The sequence below is a fragment of the Falco naumanni genome, chromosome 9 (assembly GCF_017639655.2).
Source record: "Falco naumanni isolate bFalNau1 chromosome 9, bFalNau1.pat, whole genome shotgun sequence".
NCBI classification, from domain to species: Eukaryota; Metazoa; Chordata; class Aves; order Falconiformes; family Falconidae; genus Falco; species Falco naumanni.
Window position 1 is genome coordinate 47135490 of NC_054062.1, and position 21465 is coordinate 47156954.

General features: G+C 43.5%; 1 protein-coding gene across 3 annotated transcripts; it reads left to right on the forward strand.

Annotated features, from left to right (window-relative positions):
- On the forward strand, nucleotides 1-20625 carry AP3M1 (adaptor related protein complex 3 subunit mu 1). 3 transcript variants are annotated; one of them, XM_040606777.1, is made up of 9 exons: nucleotides 1-120; nucleotides 8777-9052; nucleotides 9763-9934; nucleotides 12458-12595; nucleotides 15320-15405; nucleotides 15778-15911; nucleotides 16590-16797; nucleotides 18133-18277; nucleotides 19559-20625. In XM_040606777.1, exons 2-9 carry the CDS (start codon nucleotides 8780-8782, stop codon nucleotides 19657-19659), a joined length of 1257 nt encoding a protein of 418 aa, XP_040462711.1. In that variant the 5' UTR covers nucleotides 1-120; nucleotides 8777-8779; the 3' UTR covers nucleotides 19660-20625. The 3 variants fall into 3 exon arrangements, with proteins under 3 accessions (XP_040462711.1, XP_040462713.1, XP_040462712.1); XM_040606779.1 differs by lacking the exon at nucleotides 1-120 and adding an exon at nucleotides 906-927; XM_040606778.1 differs by lacking the exon at nucleotides 1-120 and adding an exon at nucleotides 3719-7333.
- The last annotated feature ends 840 nt before the right edge of the window (nucleotides 20626-21465 follow it).

Consider the following 21465-nt stretch of genomic DNA (forward strand, 5'->3'; position numbering starts at 1 on the left):
CGCCTCCGCCGGGGGGCGGCCCCGCGCGCTGCCGGGCCTCGCCGCCATCTTGGCCGCTGCCCCGGGAGCGGGACGGGCCAAGCCGGGCCGGGGCGAGCGGGCCGCAGCGGGCCGGGGGAGGTATGTGGGGCGTGGGGCGGCTGAGGGAGGCCTCACCGGCGGGGAGTGGGTTTCCGTCGTCGGGGGAAGCGGCGGCAGGCGCGGTGGGGAGGGCCGCGGCAGCGGGTGGCGGACCCCCTCCCGGGGGGAGCCGCCTGTGCCCGGCCCCGGCGGTTGGGGGCGGCGGGCGGGGGTGACATTCCTGTCAGCAGGAGCGTGCCCCAGGAATCCCAGACTTCCCGTTTTACCGGCGTCCATTTCCGCTGTTCGGTGTCTATTTAAAATACCTATTATTTCCGTGTTCAAATAATAAAAAAAAAATATTTAAAGAAACCTGCGTTGCTGGGGGCATGTGGCGGGGCGCGGCCCCAGCAGCGCCTGCCAGGGCGGCGGGCAGAGCCCCCCCCGCCGGCCGCCTCACAGCGGGGCCCGACGCCGGGGGACCCGCCACAGGCCGCTCTCAGGCGACGAGCCCGGGGGAAAGGAGCGATCGTGCACGGGGAGCCCCTTTGGTTCAGTTCAGTTCCGATGCGGGGGCTGCCGGTGGAGGTTGGGTGGGAAACGTGAGGCGAAGCCGCGGGGCTGCGGGGGGGCTGGCACCCCGCTCACCTCAGCCCTTCCTCAGCAGCACCGCTGCAAACATGGTCGCTCTGGTCGTGCTGTACTTGCTGAATTAGCAAGGGGACCTGGGAGTGTGGATTTGCATAATATGCACTAGAAATTAATCCGTTATCCCCCCCAGCGCTGTGCACCGCACATCGCTGCTGCCCTTCGGTGCCTAACGGGGTTTACTGAGTGGAGGTTGTCACTTCTTTCGCTGCTAATCAGGTTTGAAGTAGCAATGCATTTGCCATCTTTTCGGTATGACAAATGATTTGTAGCTGTTAGATGCTGATCAAACTGGAGGAATAGCTTCGCCATTAAATGTAGCTGTTGTATAAAGAACCAGGCCAGAAAAATCATACTTGAAAATTCACGTTCATAGAAGGCAGGCTGCAGCATGGGAGAGGAAAAGCTATTTTGCAAGAAGAGCACAAGCAAATTTAATTGCTCTTGCAAGAGGTAAAATGATGGAAGCAGTGTTTTACAAAGGAACTGACTACGCCAACCATGAGAATGATTCAGCTGGCAGTTCCTAGCAGGTTTGAGTTGTACACAGCTTCTCATTTAAAAAAAACATAAACCAAAACAAAACAAAACCCAAACAAAAAAAAACCCAAAACCAACAAAAACCATTTGAGTGGTATTTCATTGGATTTAATCTGTGGTGTTTTGGGTGCTATCTCAAAAACACAAGCAAATCTGGTTTTGGAGGAATAAAAAGATAAACGGGACAAGCAGGTTCTTTTCCATCTGTGCACGTACCTGAAAATTCCTTGCAGATGGCGAATTAAACATTAAGGCCACTCCACACACTGTGGTGCTTAATTTTGCTGTCCTTGTCCAGAAATGAGATTTCCTGTTGCGCAAAATAGCTATGCACCAGCTAAGTCCCAGTTACTCTTTCAGACAAAGCTCTCATTACAAGCAGTTCTGCGCTAGGAATCTTAAACAGAAACCTTGTCATGAGGATTCATGAAAGAGAAATTGAAGTCCTTGAGGTAGAGAGGTCTGAACAGCAGGTGACAAGTGGCAGCTGTACTTCATGGCTGTAATTACAGGAAGAAAACAAACTAAACCTTTTTAAAATGTTAAGTTCCTTCTACTTATTTCCCTTGTATTTTCTCCCAACTTACAGCTTTCCATATAACTTTCAAAACTTAGTTAATGCAGAGAAAATCAGTCTAATTATTTTAATGCTTATTCAACATAACGCACGAGAGGCTGCTTTTTTACAAACTTCGTAGAAGATTCTTTAAGACCTAGTATCCAGGAGCCTGATTTTATTCATATGGGATTGAAGAGGTAAAGAGTGCTGTTGTGCTCTCTTCTCAGGGAAGAGAAGGGAGGTAAAAGTGGTTAGGTGCTGCCTTCTTACTATCTGTGTTTGGACTAGGTGTAGCAGAGTGCACACACAAGTAAGAGCTGTCATTTACAGCAGGGTTCCAGTGATACTGTTGGCTCTGATCAAACATTTCAGTAGTGCGTGGCTCTTTGGCACTCTGCTTGTCCTTTCTGGAGCCTCAAGTGCCTCTTAAAATAGAGTCTGCAAAGAAGAACAGTATAAAGCTGGTAGCACTGTCTCTCCAGTCCGTCAGACTTGCTGGAGCAGTGAATAAGGAGAGCATGATGGAAAACATCTTCCCAAAGAACTATTGAGATGAGGCTTTTGTAGCCTATGATTGAATCCTGCTGCCTTGGCTGTGTAAAGTTCTCCATAGTTTGGCTGGAATACGAACCTAATTACCAGTCTGTTCCTGAAAATCCCATTGACAGTAATGGGATGACCATTAGAAAATCCCATGACAAGATACTCACCATACCTCTGTCCATTTGGCCATCTCAATCTATTCAGTACTGCTTTCAGAGAGTGGATTTCCTAAATGGTCCCTTTAGTCCTAAAGCAGCTGATTTAGTTGTAAATTGTGTTAGAAATGTTCCATCTTCATGTAAAAATTTAGTTTTAGCAATGAATTTTTGATTGTTTTTGTTGGTGGTTTTTTCCTAAGAAACTCTTGCTTTTTCAGCTTTTACAGTGAAGCTTTCTGTTCTTGCGGGTCCCGAAGGGAGCTGCAGTTATTCAGGATCTAACATTGTTCGATTATTCAGGCTCCAATATTGTTCCGTTGGCAAGAGATGGAACTATCTTGCCAGCAATTAGAGGATATATACTGGAACTAGATTGAACAGAGGCGCCATGCAAATGTATTACAGGAAAGCTCATCAGTCAGTAGATGAAATGCTGCACAAATTCTTAAGCAGACTGTGAATGTTATTAGTAAAAGCATGGAGGAAGTTGGAAATTTTGTTACCAGCACCAAATGCTGATGTAAGGCAACTGCAGAGTATTCTCAAAGGACTATTTCCTTTTAAAAACACAATCCCAGAAAGTTACTAACAGTGTTTTAAGTGAGAGTAAGGGTAGATAAATGTATACTGAGCATCTGGGAAGCGAAGTGCTTAGTCTTTAATAGGGATGATCTTGCTGATAAAATAGGCGTCTCAGTAGTTGTACAGATAGAAGCACTTCATGGTGTTAAGTTACAGTTGATTTGATTAGGGGAGTTTTGTTTAACTAACAGAGAGGGACACCGGGCAGTTTTTAAGCAGAGTTGCAAAAATGTTTTCACTGTAATGTGCAGATATGTATGCTGTGTGCATCTTATAAGCAAAAAGATTAGTGGTCTTGAGCAGCAGCAGTAAGATATGTTAACAATGATAGGAGCCTTACAAAAACTTTGAAATTACAGCACATGCACATTTTAGTAAGATCGGAGACTTCCAGGTGTATTGGTTTTGCATCACAACTTCCAAGGTTGTGTCAGGTTGGTTCGGGCAGGTATACGGACATTCAAAGCTGCCGTGTTGGCCATCTTGAAATCGACGTTCAGGTGTTTGATAGGACTTCATGGGTTTGCTTTTTTAAGAGCTGGTGAATGGGGTTGGGGAGGTAGGGAGCAAAGGTGGTTTAGTTTTCCACATCTGTGGCATGTTTGTGTCACATCTTGAATTTATAGGGAAAAGCTAAACTACCAACCAGCTGGTTGTGACAAAAATACCAGTTTTAAAATAGAAGTAGAACTTCCTATTTTAGCTTATTTGTTTCTCCAGATTAAGTATTTGATTACTTCCCGTTCGCTTGTCAGTAGTTTATTTCCGCAGATACCTAACAGAGGCTGAGAGAGTCCACCCCCACTAATCCTTCCACCCTTCAGAGCAGCTATGCCAAATGCAGGGAACACGGAAGCTATGGAATACTTTCCCAGTGATTGTCCCATTTTGAGCTGTTTTCAGTCATTATAACTAGCTCTAAAGGGCATTGCAGAGGTCAGCGATAAATTCCTCGCTTCCTGGTTTTCAGAACTTTGACTGTAACTCAGCTCAGTGTTATGGAAAAGCAGCTGGTAACGGTATTTCTGCATTAATTACATTTTAGAGTACTTAATCGTAGCTAAGGACAAGCATGTGCAATCAGTCTTTTTTCCCATGCTCACAGCCTCTCCCTCTTGCCAATGAGCTCCACTTCTGTCTTTTGAGCCTGCTGTGACTTTAGGCCAGATGTTTCTGTGCCAAGAGACTGAAAAAATAGTAGCATCGCAAAATCCAGATTTAGTCAAAAGAAAAGACACAGGCTTGGAAACAGCATATTGAAGACGCCTGAATTAAAATATTTAGGTTTTTTCTGTCAGGAGTTCAAATTCTGGTAGGATGAAAATGACTGCAAAGAATGATGTGGAGTTCCATGTGTCAGCAAGGATGAGATCTGTGAGAAGCAGCTGCCAAACCTCTGCTGGTCTGCTTGTTGCTGCAGTGCCCATCAGATGCCTTTCAGGCAGGCAGTGGTATGGAAGGCTGTTGGCCTCCTGAAGATGAGCTTGGATGGCTTGCTCTGGACTAAAGATGCAGGTGATAATCCATGGACGTCTTCAGTCTGCTTCTTAGGTAGGCCTAAAAGCAGAGAGCTGGGAGGCTGTCCTTTTGAAATATTCCTAGAAGGACACCTTCAGTATTTTACATAGAGTGGGTTTATGCTGCCACCTCGCCGTGGTGCGTGTGAATGCTGCTGCACAGGTACTCTCATAGTTCGTAAATTTTGGCAGTGTGATTTTGCTACTGTTTTTTTTAAACTTACGAACTTTGATTCAAGACCTTTGCCCTCAAAGTGCTGCAGGTCTTAACATGCCTTGCTGTTTGGCCACAAGTATTAACTTGACCTATTGGTGTGAGGAATCTTACTGTTACTAGATCGATTTCTTATGTTCAGCATTTTTAAATCTTTTTTTCTTTGCAAATCTGATGTTCTGATGAGATAGAAGAAGGTAGGGTACTGAGAAATGGATTCAGGGATGTCTATGTGAAATTAAATCTCACACTCAGAAAGAGCAGGGAAATTAGCAGTATTGGGAGCACTGTCAGTATTTTTTTGCTAAATAATAGCTTATATAATATATTTTTGTAGTATTACTAGTTGTAAGATATCCAACATGAAACCCATCTTTAATTGGCTGGTGCCAGTTGATTGACAGTGTGCAGGATAAATCAAATTACTGTCTTGTGTATAACAGACCAATGTCCCCACTGCTACAGGAGCTGCTTTATTATGGTCAGTGCTGGGAAGCATACAAACTGAGCTGCCCATTGACTGATGGAGCAGGGCTCGCGCCCGTGCGTCTGCCTGCTTTGCACTTAAACTGCAAGGAGAGAGCTTCGATTTTCTAGAGTGCTTCAAATTAGCAGCACATCAGTGTTCTCTGCTAAAACTTGTGAGCGAGGAAAGGAGTATGTGAGGGGTTTTGAAGGGAACTCTTAATGCTAGAAGCAGAATAATTATCTATCATGGGAAATCCTGTAATCCCTGTCTTCCTACCCAGAAGACAGGGCAGGGAGCTAGGTGGGATTTTGCTGTTCAGTTTCCACAGATCCTGTAAAGCTGTTACCTGCCAGGCATGGTCCCCTGGATCGGTTTGCTACAGCAGTTCATCAGGAGGCCACGCAAACCTTGGCAGCTTGGGGCAGATGGATGAAAAGGCATGGTGGTCCAGCACTGCCGCGCTTTCTGGCTACCCATGCCTGCCTCGATCATGGTCCAATATCCTAAGTGGGACTTGCCACAGAAGAAGAGGCCGCCCTGCTAACAGAGCCATTTTGTGTGCCAGGAGCTTGCGGCAGGTGCAGTAGAACAAAGTGGCTGTATTCAGGCAGCAGTTACGTGGGCCTGCTGCAGGGCTGCGCTTGTTAAAAGTATATCGTGACAAATGCACTCATTTCTGATCAATGGAAGCTGTGTGAGCGTTAACAGCAGGGTAGCTGCTCGGGCTTAAAAATGCTGCTGCACCTCTCTAATAACACTTTGTCAAAGTATCGTCTGAAGCTGCCTGCAGTCTCCAGTGTAGCTTCTCCCCAGTGGGTTGTAGATCCAGTCTGCTGGAAGTGGAGCCTTACTGGTGCTGCTTGTACTGTAACTCTCCTATGCAGCCTTGTGTGCATTTGCTAGGAATTGGGTCTTGCATTTGTTAACAGATATGCTATTGTAACCATATTAAAATGTACAGAGAACTATTCTAAGCTTTATAGCTGATCACCTTCATATGTTTGGGCTGCCTTGGTGTGGAACAATACTGACATTCAGTGGTTGATTATACTTGCCACCGTTGTGTGGCTATCCAGGAGATTTTTGGAGGGTTTTAATGTTCAGCAGTGGCTAAATTCAGAACATGGTAAGTTGAACTGGATTAAAGCAATTGTGTCAGATCTCCTTTATAAGAATGCTGTGCTTACAGTATTAAAGTTGTCCAATTTTTTAACAAACTAAATTAGAGATTAATTTGGTGTGAGAGAGAGACAGTGGAAATATCTGCAATAACACTTTGTAGCTTTATTTTATTTCCCACTTTTAAGCAAATTGGCAATTACAATTTGCAAAAGAACTTCCTTTTATATGTAACCATAGTGGCTTAGTTGAATTTTTCTGTCCACATTTTGACTATTGATCTTTTTGTGTCTACCACCAAAGACAGCATGCTCTTAGCAGGAAGTATCCAAGATCTGGCAAGGCCTCAGTGAAGATGAGCACATTGCTGTCATGCATGTGAAGGAGCAGCTGGAGTTTAGAATTTGAAAAGCTGGATCTTGGCTCCCTTCCCGCATCTGCTGACTTAGGTGGAGGGAAGTAGCTGACTAACTAAAGCTTCTTTAGTTGTCTTTTTTCACCTTCTCTGGTGAGCTTTGGGAGACGTACCTTTGTTTTGTCAAGATCTACAGGGCCAGACCACTTTTTCAGTGTTGGGAGGTCGGCCTAGTACTCTGGGCAGTCTGGCTTCAGACACAGCAACGAGAGCTCGCTCTGGATGGAGCTAAGTGCTTATTCCGGTATTCTGGAGTGAGGTTTAACCATACAGTGTTTGGACTTCTTAAAATCTCCGTGGGACTGGGCCATTTACATCTAGATGCTTCTGTGCCATCTTCACATTTTTGTGCTCGAGTTAACATCAGTGAAAGAGCAAATTCTCTCTGCTTTGTATGGCATGATCCTGACCAAATAGCCTAAGATTAATTAAAATTATGGTACGCTTTTGGTAGATGTATCTGGCTTCTCTTGGACCTGCAGAGTTGATGGTGGTCTTCCTGTTTCAAGGTATGGATGCCCAGTAACTGTTTGGTCTCATTCCAGCCACTTTTGAATTCCTCCAAAGGCTAATATGCTGCATTTCGGGATATCTCTGTTGCTCACATCAGCCCATTTCCACCACCTCCTCTGTGCCAGCTGTAGCACTCTGGCAATGTAATAACTTGGCATAAGGAAGCCGATCCGACCAAAAACTACTTTTTCTGGGCTGGACCAGTTTCCTAATATCGGTAATTGCAGAGCCACATAATCTGCTGAGATCTGTACCTGGGAGGCAGAAGGGATGAACGGCCAGTGGCAGGGGCAGCTTCTCCAACTACAGAATGAATCTGTGCAGGGTGTAATTACCAGGTTACCTTTACCTAGAGCTGCTGGTGCTTGGGTTACCATTTGTTCTGTTTTCTAAGCCTGAGTTCAAACATGGACCTTATTTTTGTCAGAGGATGGTTATGTTGCAGGGCAATTAAAGCATTGTATCTGTCTCATGTAAAGGCTAAAGAAATAACCTGAAATCTGATAGCATTTGTCTCTTCTGTAGATGTGGAGAAAATAGTTTATTCATTTCATTTGAATCAACAACTTAGTTCACTTGCTATCTCATTGAAAGTTGAGAAATAGACTGGGAATTAGTTTTACAAAAAAGGCAGATAAGCATCTTGTCCTGTGCATGAAATGAAGGATCAGTGGCTGAGGCATGTTATTTGTAAATCTTTAAAGATAGAAGAAAAACCAACAACTTCCTCATCTGCTGTTCATACTCCCCTTTTTCATGAGTGAGTTAGTTTTTAAGTGTAAAACATTTTCTGTAAACATATTTCCTGTGTGTCAAGCGCTTTTGAGGCAATTTTATTCATTAAGTCAGATTTAAACTCCTAGTTTTATGTACTTTTAATGAATTCCAACCCTTTATCCAAGTGCAGCTTGGCATAGATCATAAGTAAAAGATCAATTAGCCAGCAAATAAAAACCACTTTTTTAGTTCAATAGCTGAAAGCCAACAAGCTAGAGTGTATCTTTAATATAGTGCAATTCTTAGTTATATCTATAAACTTTATGCCGATTCCTCTGCCACATGAAACTTTACATATGTTACCCTTACATGTTGCCAAACATGTTTAAGTGAGTGCCAACTCATGGAAGTCAGCTTTTCGTTAAGAAATAATTACAAATACCAAATAGAGATGAAAGTGGAAATCAAGGGTGCTAGCTTCTTGCTTACATTGTGATACATGTTAGTGACTTAATCCACTGTGGAATAATTTTGTGGTGGAGCATTCCTCTAAATAAAGAAAATGGAGTTTAAATAAAAGAGGAAAGCAGATCTTTTTCCTAAATTCGCAGCGCATGTTAATAAAGAATAACCATTGCGAGAAAGGCAATCTTGGAGAAGAAATAGTGTCAATCCTTATATCCTTTTGTTTATTTTAACTTATTTGAATGTGTTTCCAACAGAAAATGATCCACAGCCTGTTTCTTATAAACTGTTCTGGTGATATATTCTTGGAGAAGCACTGGAAGAGTGTTGTGAGCCAATCTGTGTGTGATTATTTCTTTGAAGCTCAGGAGAAAGCAATTGATGTTGAGAATGTGCCTCCTGTCATCTCAACACCACATCACTACCTCATCAGCATCTATCGGGATAAAATCTTCTTTGTGTCTGTCATACAGACAGAAGTGCCACCGCTCTTCGTAATTGAATTTCTGCACCGAGTAGCAGATACTTTCCAGGTGTGTTCACCATTAAATAATTTTAAAGTCAAAATAATTCCAAGGAAATTTTCGTCTTTTAAAGAAAAGTAATAAACCCTCCTGCCAGTGACTTTCCCCTTTGCAACTTTTAAGTCAAGCACTGGTTTATAGAATACAGAGGAAAAGACGGTGTGTTTTGTGTATTCATTTGATTTATAGTTACCAGTGTACATGCACTAAAACCCAAATCCCACTTTGTAAATGCTGTCTGGTTTTCTGCAAGCTTTTGTACTGTTCATGTTATACAAATGAAAAGAAGGGGCATGCAGTCATGAAGTACTCTGTAGGGAGGAAAGAGCTGCGGAGCGTGCATTGGTTTTCAACCTATTTCACAGATACTGTACATAAAGGAACCTCTGTGAAGACTGAGCATTGCCAAAAGATAGTCTTCTTATTTACAAGTCTTCTAATTGAAGGTGTGGTGATGTTCACAAGTGGGAGAACCTTTGGGACATATATATTAGTAAATCAGATTACATTAATTTCACTGTTCATGCTCTCTATTTCTAATTAGATGATAAATGTAACCTTAACATATGATACCATACAACTATAGAAGTAGCTGGTCAGTTTAGGCACTAAAATTCCTTGATGTATTGGAGGGTTTCCGTAAGCAAAAAACCTGAACTTTTGCAACGCATTTTAACAGGAATAAAAATCCTCTCCTTTGTAATCTCTGATTTGTTTAGGACTACTTCGGCGAATGTTCTGAGACTGCAATTAAGGACAACGTAGTTATTGTGTATGAACTTCTAGAAGAAATGTTAGACAATGGCTTTCCACTGGCAACAGAATCTAACATATTGAAGGAGCTGATTAAGCCTCCCACAATTTTGCGCTCCGTTGTCAACTCCATCACAGGTATGAGAAGAAATAATTTTCAGTGCTGACTGGCTGCTTAAAAACAAAGCCCCAGCGTGCCTCATAGCTAAAAAAATCGTATCATATTGGTGTGAATCTGTAAGGTGAGGCCACTGTCCTGCCACTTCCCACAAGTAAGCGTTGAGTAAAAGCAACTTCTTCCTTATTTGCAGCTTATGTCTGGCCCCTTTGATATCCCCGATGGCACCATCTGGTCCAGCCACAGCTGCTGAAGTCCCTCAGGAATAGCAGTTCCCAGTAAAGGCAGCACATACTGGAGACAGGTGTTCCAGGGTTGGTACAGAGCTAGCCCCAAGCTCTGAATAACTGAGGGGCATTGGAGAAGGTTATGTGTTTTGTAAGAAATCATTATAGAAAGGTATATAGCAGATATCTAATAAATCTTTGCTGTCTGGGAACAGATAGCACGAAGGGAAGCAAATTACATGTCTTCAACCTCTTCCCCACCCCCACCACCATCAGCATCCATCACTTTTGGAGCCGGTTTCAGGCTGTTGCAGATGGGTATGTCTTGCACTGACAGGGCCACATGTCTGTCAGCTGAGCTGGTGGAATCTGCTTGGCTGGCAAGCAGGTGCGAGGGAGGTATGCCGTGAGGTGTCACACGGGGCCAGAGATACGCAGGGTCTTTGCCTGTCCGTTGTGGTAGAGAAGGGTTGTAGGTGGGCTGCAGGGCCACACAGGCGTGGTGCTCCAAGGAGCTGTCTTTGAGTTAGCACATGAGGTTTAATCTTTGAGTATAAACCTCATCAGTTTTAATTTCTGGGGTTTTTTTTGGTTTTCGGTTGTTTTTTTTTTGTTTAAATGTGGTTTTGGATGGTAGGTAGTAGTTATACTTATGAAAAATATCTGTGATGTTAATGGACTAGGTGCACCACTGTAAGGGGAATTAAGGCTCCTGAAGCTGAGGGCTGCACCATCAAATTCTCTTGTTTTATCTAAAGCCTTATTAGAATTACCCAGGAGCTTAAAGCACCTGCCTAGGCAGCCTGAGTCTTGTCACTATCAGCAGCTCAGCACTGAGCAGGTGGGAAATGGCAGCCTGAGAGCTCTCCCACCTACCTGGCCTGCAGTCCAGCCTGCGTACACCACTGCACCCTGTGAGGCTGCCGAGGGACACGAGGCACGGACACGGCAGCTGCTCCCCTTCAGCAATGCAGATGGAGTGAGAAAGTGGTTGCAACTCCTCCCCCCTCTGTTATAGCACCAGGGTGGACTTTAGGGAGGAGTTTTTCTGTATGAGTTATTTTGCTAGCTCAAAAGAATGAAAACTTGTGTTTCCTGCTTGCTAGGACAGGGCCTACCCCACGAGTTGTGTAGGAACGATAACCACTGGCCACCAGCCTCTCAGTGAAGCTATTTCACGTGGCAGACATGCCACCACATTTGTGCTAAAGGGCACAAGCAAACGTGAGCTGCAGCCCTGTCCTTGAAACCTACTTCTAGCAGAGGGAGTTGTTTCCACTATAGTGAGATTCGGAGATCAGTCACCTAAGCCACAGAAGATTATTTTTTTTTTCCTTTTTAAAGAATCATCAGTTTACTTTAGAACTAGGTAGCTCAGGAAGCCCTTTTTTCACATTAAGTGGTATTAAGAACCAGGTGCTAAGCGTGACAGCAGTCATCATTGTTAAAGAGCCCAGAAGTTGAGCCCCAGGTCAGGATCAGGATCAGGCAGTAACAGGATCACCTACAGCTCAGTGATTGCCAGGAAAGTCCATCATGATGAGACAGGTCAAGGCAGAAAGTCAAGTCTGCAGGCCAGAGTCTGGATCGATGAGACACAAGGTCAGGTGTACATGTGGCTGTTGTGTTGCTGCGAGGTAGCAATGGGTACCTGGGGTGAGAGCCTCCGCCTAATAGCTCCCAAACAGAGGGCAGGGAGACACCTTCCAAAGGCATCTTCCAGGTCTTTCTCCCTAACAGTTCCTAGCAGTAAATCAGCCCTGAAGGCAGACAGCTAAAACTCTTAGGACAGGGGTCCTCAAACTACGGCCCGTGGGCCAGACATGGCCCCCCAGGGTCCTTAATCCAGCCCCCAGTATTTACAGACATCCCCCCCCCGCCCCCCGCCAGGGGTTTGGGGGGGAAACCAAGCAGCCACAGATGACTGCCTGCCACTTAATCAGTGCACCGCCCCCCTGTGTAAAAAGTGTGAGGACCCCTGTTTAGGAGAAGGGGAAAGCATGCTTGAGGCCCTCACAAGGAGCTGTGATGTCTTGAATGGTAGTGATGAAATCTTTTACAGGATCTAGCCCCATATCTCCTCCTACTCAAACCTCCTGGTCACCTGAGCCTTGTATTTTTGTATTATAGTCTAAAATCCCTAAATCTGGACACATGCTTCAGGTGCATTCAGGTCACCTAATGAATGAAGTTTTAGTGGTCCAGGTTCTAGTTTGAGATTCGGGAGGGCACATCTTGCTTTGATTCTTAATTTTGGCAGTTGAAACATTCCTTTTGTAATTACTTACTGATTTTGAGTTCCTTTTCATTTTTAAGGCAGCAGTAATGTGGGTGACACCCTTCCCACTGGACAGCTGTCCAACATTCCTTGGCGCAGAGCAGGGGTAAAATACACAAACAACGAAGCCTATTTTGATGTCATTGAAGAAATTGATGCGATTATAGACAAATCAGGTAAGATGCCTTGCAAACATTTTTTTTTTATGAATGTGTTTTACATTTAGCTGCTGATATTTAGAGCCAATACAGTCCAACTGCTTTTTTGCATGTGTTGTATATACATGAATCTATATCTTAAATATAAATACACCATTTAAAATTATATGCCCAAATATATTTCTTCAGTTCATCTTAAAATGGCAATATGCTTTAGGTTGCTTCAAGAACATCCACAAGAAATACTCTACTTGGATGTTTTCTGTTTGTGTATTATCTCTTAAGAGATATACATGGAAAAAGTAGTTGAAGTTTTAAATAAGATCACAAAATTATCTTCCATTGTTGCTGCCAACAATTTACTGTAGTCCTCATAGGCCCTCCAGTGGGCAAGACAAAAGTTTTCATCAGCTTTCTTCTGACCTACAAGCCAGATGTTAAGCCTATATTAGCCATCTACGCTCCCTCAGTAGTCATCAAGGAGAGATGAAAATTTCTGAGGCAGCAGTTCAGCTGTCCCATCTTAGATTTACAGGTAGACATGGCACTTAGGGACATGGTTTTGTCGTGGACTTGGCAGCGTTAGGTTTACAGTTGGACTCAACGTCCATGGTCTTTTCCAACCTAAATGATTCTATGATAGCAAGACAAAATTGGTGCAAAATAGCTGCATAGTACTGTTTCCCTTACATAGAAACTGGACCCAGATGCTATGAAGCATAATATTAATAATCCTTTCTTTTATACCATGTAAATGAAACATGGTATCTTCAAATAGAAAAATCTTTAATCTGAGATTTAACTCTGAGGAGGAATCTGGTAACTTTTGTGTAAATGTTGCCAGTGCCCAGAAGTAGAAAAAAAAGATCCAAAAAGAAAACTGCTACAGCATGGACAGGAGCCTGCTGTTTTACTTAGTACTGGGGCCATCCGCTAGTATAGCTGAAGGCTGAGTGAGAGCATTTTGTGGTGGTACAGGGCAGCAAGCAAATCTGATTTCTTCATTCATTGCTGGTGTTGTAGCAGTCATCAGTGTTGCTTAGGTTCCATACACCAATTTGACAAATGCTTTGGCCACCGTTGAACTGGACAGTCATAAATAGCTATTGTGCATCTCTTACCTGTAGAAGAATGGCTGCAGAAGCGTGGCCTTAGAATCTCTGAAGATCTGCACAATCCAGGCCTGGTATCAGAATAGGCCTGTAATCAGAATTGTACTGAAGTTGCTTTGCTGAAGTTAACAAGAAAGGTAGCCTTGAGCTATTCTTGAATCCTGAGACCAAGTAATTATGTTGTGCCAACAGGCCGTGGCTGTAACAAGCTACAGCTGCTGGGAAAGCAGGTGCAGGGCCAACAAAGATAGGGACCAGTATGGGAAGATAGGGAGTAACAAACTACAAGGCTGAAGCACAGCAACACAATTAGCTACATGGATAGAATGCTTATTTTAGTCATGATAATTAGGGGTGTGTGAACCGCGTGCATTTAGAGACTACTAACCAATTATATTTCTGCTTTATGAATATGCATGTGTATCGGTTCTATATAAGTAGTGTTAGAAACTAATAAAGTTGAGCAAGATGCATAACTCATATTGAGCGTCTTCTTGACTCCGGCAAACCCTTCTTCCAACACTTACCCTCTCCATCTTGAAACTAAAAGAAGGTGGCAGCCACAGTCGGAACCCCCTGATGGCTGTGTTACTCTCCTAGCTCAACGGGATTCCCAGGAGTGGTACGAGTGCGTAGTCTGAGGAGTTATAGTCCAGACCATGTTTGTATTTCAAGCCTAATCAGTGCCCACTGAGCGTTTAAATTTCTTATTAAGGATCCACTGCAGTAGTAATAGCTACTCTTTTCTGCTCTGATCCCTTGGGGACTAGCAATGCAAGAATCTTTCTTCCTGACCTTGTCTAGGACTAAGAAGTAGGTAAAGTAGCTCCTCTAGAATAGGGGGGTTATTTTGTTTCATACGGGTATGGTTAACTGCTTTCATCTGAAATGGGATCCCTTCTTTTCAGGCAAAGTATTAACCACAGTTTCTCCTTCCCCTTGGCTAGATCAGCAACAGTTTTTACATATCTTTTAAAGTAACCTTTGCTTGTAGGGCTAGTTAGTCCAGAGTCCTGCTCATGCCTTTCTGGCCTTATAAGGCATTTAAGAAAATGAGCCTTTCCTGGGTAAGATGCTTGGTATTCTTGCTTTGGGGCTTGTTTGAGTTTTTTTCCTATAGATTTATTTAACATCGAGATGAATACATAATCCCACTGTGAAGCCAGCAGTGCTTGTGAAAGCCAAGGTTATCCGGAGCCTTACACCACACACAGACTTAATGTTTTGCTGTTGGCTGTTTTGATGTACTTCAACTTCCCTGCACCACTACACAGCTTGCTAGTTTTCTGGAGACAGGGGACAAGGGTGGAAGAAAGGAAGATGCAGAGCTTGCATATTCTGAAAATCTTATTTGCTTAGTGCTCTGGCAACCAGTTCAAGCACATCCAGTACAGGTCCTGTCTGACAGCTGGCATAGGCACAATTAGCTGATTTGGGACAAGCTGTTTGCTCTGGCTCGTGTTTCAGCAAGCTGCCCAGGCCACAGGTAACTGGAATGACCTTTGCTATCTGTGCTTGGTGTGTTCTTGAGTGTTGTGCAAATGTCATCTGTGTTCTCTAGCTGCACTTCACAACATTTGTTAGGCCCTTGCTAATAATGTTAAGTGTCTGTCTTTTTTTCCCCCTGCAGGTTCCACAGTCTTTGCAGAAATCCAAGGTGTTATCGATTCATGTATTAAGCTCTCAGGAATGCCAGATCTTTCTCTTTCTTTCATGGTAAATTTAGCAAATATTTGGGAATTTCAAGTGCTCTGGATTCTTCTTAATGATCAGAGTTAAATGATTTCAAAAGTGCAATCACTGCTTCATGTGTCACACATATAAAAATAACAAGTTTTGTAGTGTACTGTAGAAGTTGCTGCACTACTCAGTAGTGGGAATGGCTTTTGTCTGTACAGAAAAATACACTCACAGGAGCTGCTGTACCAGGTCAGACCAGAAATCCATCTAGCTGAGTAACATGTCTCAGATAATGGCCAGGAATGATACTCGGGAGTCTAAGAAACAGGAATTGTGTAGAGTTCAGTAGCTAGTTCAAACCGCTGATACTCAATGAGGTTTCACTTACTGCTTTGCCACTACTTACAGAACCCACGGCTGCTGGACGACGTCAGCTTCCATCCATGTATTCGGTTCAAACGCTGGGAGTCTGAGAGAGTCCTTTCATTTATTCCTCCCGATGGGAATTTCAGGCTGATTTCCTACCGTGTCAGTTCACAGAAGTACGTTTCCGTTCAGACACGCCAGTTCTTCAGCTGTGCCACCTACCGCTTTCCACCTGAGCAACTACAGGTTTCTCCTTGTTATGGGAGACTTTGCCGTCATTGCCAAAATGCATCTCCTCAGGTTTTGTCTCAGCTGTTGCTCTGTCCCCACTACAACAAGAAAATGGTTTTTCAGTGAGCTGCTGATACTCGGCAATCGTTCTTCAATGGGATGAACCACACATGACAGTAATATAGAGCTGTTCATCCCTGGCAGCCATTGTTGCTGCTAGATGCTTTGTGGCTAATTCTCTGTATACATAGAGGACTCGCATCTTCATAAAAAGAATAAAGCAAAAAAGTCTAAACTGAATATTTGCAAACTAAGCCCGATTTGATTGATGGATGTTCTGAGAATTGGCTTAGTGAGATTACTTTAAAAAATAAACAGATGGAGGGAAAGAGATTAGGACAAGTGATTTGGAAGAGAATCTTTTTTTTCCCCGTGATTCTCTACTAATAAAATCACTTCAACAATGATGTTGAAGAGCTGAGTATCAGTTTTCACTTTCAACACAAACTGGTTCTAACCTGAATACCTACCAGAAACACAAGAACTATTTATGAGAAACGAGATTTATTTTCTGGAGCAGAGAAGTAGCCAGGATGTATTCAGCTACTGTCTTCTCTTTTCAGCTTGGTGGCAATTCCTGTATATGTGAAGCACATGATCAGTTTTAAGGAAAATAGTTCTTCGGGAAGATTTGATGTTACCATTGGACCAAAACAGAATATGGGGAAAACAGTGGAAGGAGTTGTCATGACAGTTCACATGCCAAAGGCCGTACTCAATATGAACCTCACTGCTACACAAGGCAGCTATACATTTGACCCCGTTACTAAAGTAAGTCTTAAGTTTTCATTTATTTAATAATCTAAGATTACATCAGAACAAGTCATACCTATTGCAGAGCACTGGAGCAGTGTTCCACATTTAGCAGAAAACTTTCCCTTCAGCCTATGTTTGTGAGTTATCTCATATATCCCCTCATATATCATGAGTTATATCCCCTCCTTTCCCCTGCTCTTTCACTTCCCCTAATATTTCCCTTTAGTGGATGCAGCAGTATTTTGCTGCTGGTTTCAGCTGTGGTGTATTTTGCAATCTATGTTCTTTAAAATGCACTTATCTGGAGAAAATGCAGTAGACCTGAAAACAGGTAGCCAGAGAAAACAGGGAGCAGGAGATGAGAACAAAAACCTCTTCTGAAAGACCTGTCTGGAGACACACAGGAAGGAGAACAGGGGATCTGAAAAACCGTGTCTTAGGACTCCTGCTTTCTTGCCTCTGAGTTGGGGTTTGAGACCTCAGCCTTCTAAAGCTCCTGAAGCTTTTTAGTACCCAGGAGCTACTTCGCTGAAACGGAGTCTGAGCCAAACCGTTCTTCTGGCTCTGACACCCTGTTCTGAGCTTTCTGCTGCCCTTGGAATATCTCAGTCAGCAATTGATGTGAATCGTAAGTGAAAGCTCTCCAAGTAATGTTTTGTTTCAAAAAGAACAGACCTTGATCTTGTATAAACAAAAACAACAAAAACACTTGAAGTCTCCTTTCCTCTTTCCAGAAATAAATTATACTGTGTTTTTATCAAGAGTTGGGATAACTAGGTGGATTGTAACTGCAAAAGTAGAAAGAACTGAAATTTTTCTGCATTTATCAACAATTTTCAGTTTACGATAAGAACGAAAAAAAACCTCTTGTGGATGAGTAAAGGGCCGACTTGGTTTCGTGCGTCTTTAAAGTGTAAGAATCAATGAGAGCAAGTGACCCTTAGGAGAGTTAACTCCAGCTTAAACATCTCCTGTTGCCAAGTGCCTTGCTCCTGCCCTCCTCATTCTCGTGTGTTAAATTCCTACGCCTCTTGTGCTGGGTACTCTCCTTGCCTCACAGATCTAGCTGACCCAATCTGACAGCAGGAACAACCACTGCTAACGAAGGGAACAAGACGTATTAAGCGCACAGACCAACTCAGCAATGCTGAGAGGGCAAAAGCTATGCTGGGGACACAAAGCCACTGTACCTGCCACAGCCCTAACCACCCCTCTCCCTGCCAGTGGGGTCATTCTTAGGGCTACCAGGCCACAATGTGCCCAGCCTGCAAACAAAAAGCTTGATGGGAACTTGAGCTCAGAGGTTGTTTCCTAGAAAGCTGCTGCTACTCTTCTTTCTTTCCTGACAAGGTCTTAACGTGGGACGTGGGCAAAATTACCCCTCAGAAGCTACCAAACCTGAAGGGCATGGTGAACCTGCAGTCCGGAGCCCCCAAGCCAGAGGAGAATCCAAGTTTAAACATCCAGTTTAAGATACAACAGCTTGCAATTTCAGGTGAGTGGGCGTTATGTGAAATCGGTACTGACGGAATGAGTAGCAGCAGGAAATGAAGTAGGAAACCGTTAAGTCTTTAAACTGGAGATGCTGGTTTAAAGTCAACTGGGTCCAGAACAGTAAAGTCTGATTTACCCAAACCTAACAGTTACCCTTGCTGGGAGACTCCCTTACTGGGCATTGTGAATTCCCACTTGTTTTGCTCAAGAAAGACTGTGAGAAGTGTACAGAAGAATGTTTTTTTCTTTGTTGACTTCTGCATTAAACATGCCAATTTATCCTGTTAGTGAAGAGTGATGGATGATGATTTAGTGTGCTGCTCTTGACTCGCGTTAGCCTTCTACCACTAAATCCCTTTCTAGTGGTTAAAAAACTCCATTAATTTTAAAGAATTCCCTTCTTACTCTTTCCTTCTGGTGCTGGTAAGGTTTTAATCTTCAAAACAATCTGCAAGTAAAATCCGAATGAAGGCTGTAGGGTAACAGCAAAAGTAAATTAGAGCAAACAAGGCCTGTCTGCAAACACTTAAATCACGTGAGTTGTCCATGTGTAAAATGCTTGTGCAAGCAAGCTTGGCGGGGTTCAGACCCTAACAGCAAAGGCTCACGTTCAGAAAGCAGGAGGATGACTGAAGGCCCTAGATGAGAATTGCTGGTAGTATGCATAGTACCTTTCCAGGCAGGTACCAAGCTGTGGTCCTTTTGCTTCCTAGACTGCTGAGTAAATGACAGTTAGTCCTTGTGTAAGAACAGAATCCTGCAGTTCCCTCTTAAACTTGCAACCCACTAGTTTAAATCTAGTGAAACACAGTGGATCCAGTGGCTGGATGCCTGTGAGAAGGCACGGGACAGCCTGAAACCGTAGGTATGAATAGCTGCTGGCATTCCTGGGTTAGTAGAGCGATTGTGGGTCCCTGCAATTACAATTTAGAGCAAAAAGAATTCTAAACCTTGTCCTTTGCTTCGTCTGCCTGTGCAGCACACAAGTGCAGCGTACAGGAGCTGTGGAAGATGGACTTATCCGTTCTATGGCACATCCCTTGGACGGAGGGTGTTGGCTCACTGAGTAGAACAGGGAAAAGTCGTTCCCTGCCAGGGCAGCCACAATGAGGTGACAAGAACGGTCTCTTCTGCTGTTTCAACCAGATGAATGGGTGACAGGAAGGAAAATCGGCTTCCTAACCCATCTCAATGTGCTTCCAGAACACAGGACTTCTGCACCAGACTGGCGTGATTTCTAGCATTCTGCTTTTAATTTGGTACTTGTTTCTGTCTTTTTCAGGACTGAAAGTGAATCGCCTAGACATGTACGGAGAAAAATACAAGCCTTTTAAAGGTGTCAAGTATATTACAAAAGCAGGAAAATTTCAAGTCAGGACATGAGAAGATGCTCAACTTCCAAGAGGAAATTCCCCTTAAAAAAAACTTGACAGCTTAGTGACTTATGTTGCTATTCATTAGGTGCCAATTAATTAATAGACACTGATTAGTTTGGGATCAAAGCATTTGTGCACAGCAGCTCTTCAAATGAAAGCATAGCTTAGTTTTTCTTAATATGGCTTTAAAATAAGGTACTTTTTTTCTAATACACCTTCACTCTTTTTTTACTGAATCGTTGTGCTGGTGAATAGTTTGATATAGGTGAGCCACAACACGTCACAAACACTACACTGCCAGTCAGATACCAAAGCCCAGAGGCCGAGCACAATACGAAGGCCAGACAGGCCACTGGAAAAATCTTGCGGTGGCACGTTTTGCTGCTGCAGCCACCTGCAAAGAAAGCTCAGCCATTCCCACAGCCAGCTGCAAGCTGGCATTCCACAAAGCATTGTGTAACCCCAAAGCATTGTGTAACCCCATCAGAAATAGAGAGCAGCAGTGAGAGGGGCAGGGGTCCCCCACAGGGGCCGAGGACACAGCAAGTGTCACTCCTGAGAAAGAGCTTCTGATGAAGAAAAAAAAAATTCCTTGTTGTTTACAAGAAATCGCCTTTCTTAAGAAGCATTTGCCTTAATCAGCTTTCATTTGTGCCATCTGCAGATGAGCTGATAGAAATAACATTCTGCATTACATCTGGGAGGTGATTGTTGCTTCGGTAATCCACTTTCTTTCCATTCAATCTCGTCATTGCCATCATTTTTTAAGAATACAGTTGCAGAGAGTAAGATCTATTTTTTATGTGAAGCCTTTGCTTTGATTTAGATGTTCCACTGGTTGGAAGTGGATGCCACCAGATTTGTGCCATGTGTACATTGGTGCGTAGCTTTTTAGACAGCACAGTAGAAGTGTCAAGTGTATTTAATGGTTGTGTGCTTAATGTTATGAAATAAAGGGAACTCTGCTGCAAACTCATCTTCTCTCGTGAAATCTTCGTGCTGTTATAAACTATTTGTGATGCTCTTGGACAGGAGACATCTGATACGCAATTAAACGATGACTACTCCCTACATCTTTACTGAACTTGCTTACTGCACAGCTGTTTGAAGCTTAGCAAGGGCATTCAGGAGCATGGCAGGTAAGCTCCCGTTCGTTTTTTTGATTTTTAAGTGGAGAATGGTTAATTGTTTAGATTCAGACATTCCGAAGGCACAATAGTGACGATGCAGAGCTGACTGAACTTCTCCTCATACACCAGTGTAAGCCCGTAACCTCTGTAAAGCGGTACATGCTCCGCAGTACCTGTCAGGCTTCAAGCCGTACATTGGCCAGCCCACAGCAGGGTGAGGAACCCCAGTTCGGAATTCCTGAAGGACAGGTTCTGGAGAGCCTTTGTTGCCCCTAACCTGTTCAGCTTACAGGCTGATGAACAGGTGCTGCCTTTGCTTCAGATGGAAGAACAGGAACTGAAGTCATTCAGTAGTCAAATTTTCAAATACTGGGACAGATCCAGCCTGGAAAAAGGAGGGGGAGCCCATCTGAACCCTGAAAAAGCCAGTAAGAAAAAAAAGGAGCATATATCCTGTCTTGGTAGCTTTGGTGACATCACTAGGGTAAACCTGGCCACAGCCAGCTATTCTGAATGTCTGCAATCACAGTAGATCAGTGTGGATAAAATAGCACATCTAAGAACCGGCGCATATAACACAGCCACGCGCTCGTACAGACACGACACCGGATATTGAAAGCTGCCAGCCTTCTAGTCTACCTTTTTCAGCTGGAGAAACATTTGTCAAGTCATTACTCATCCTA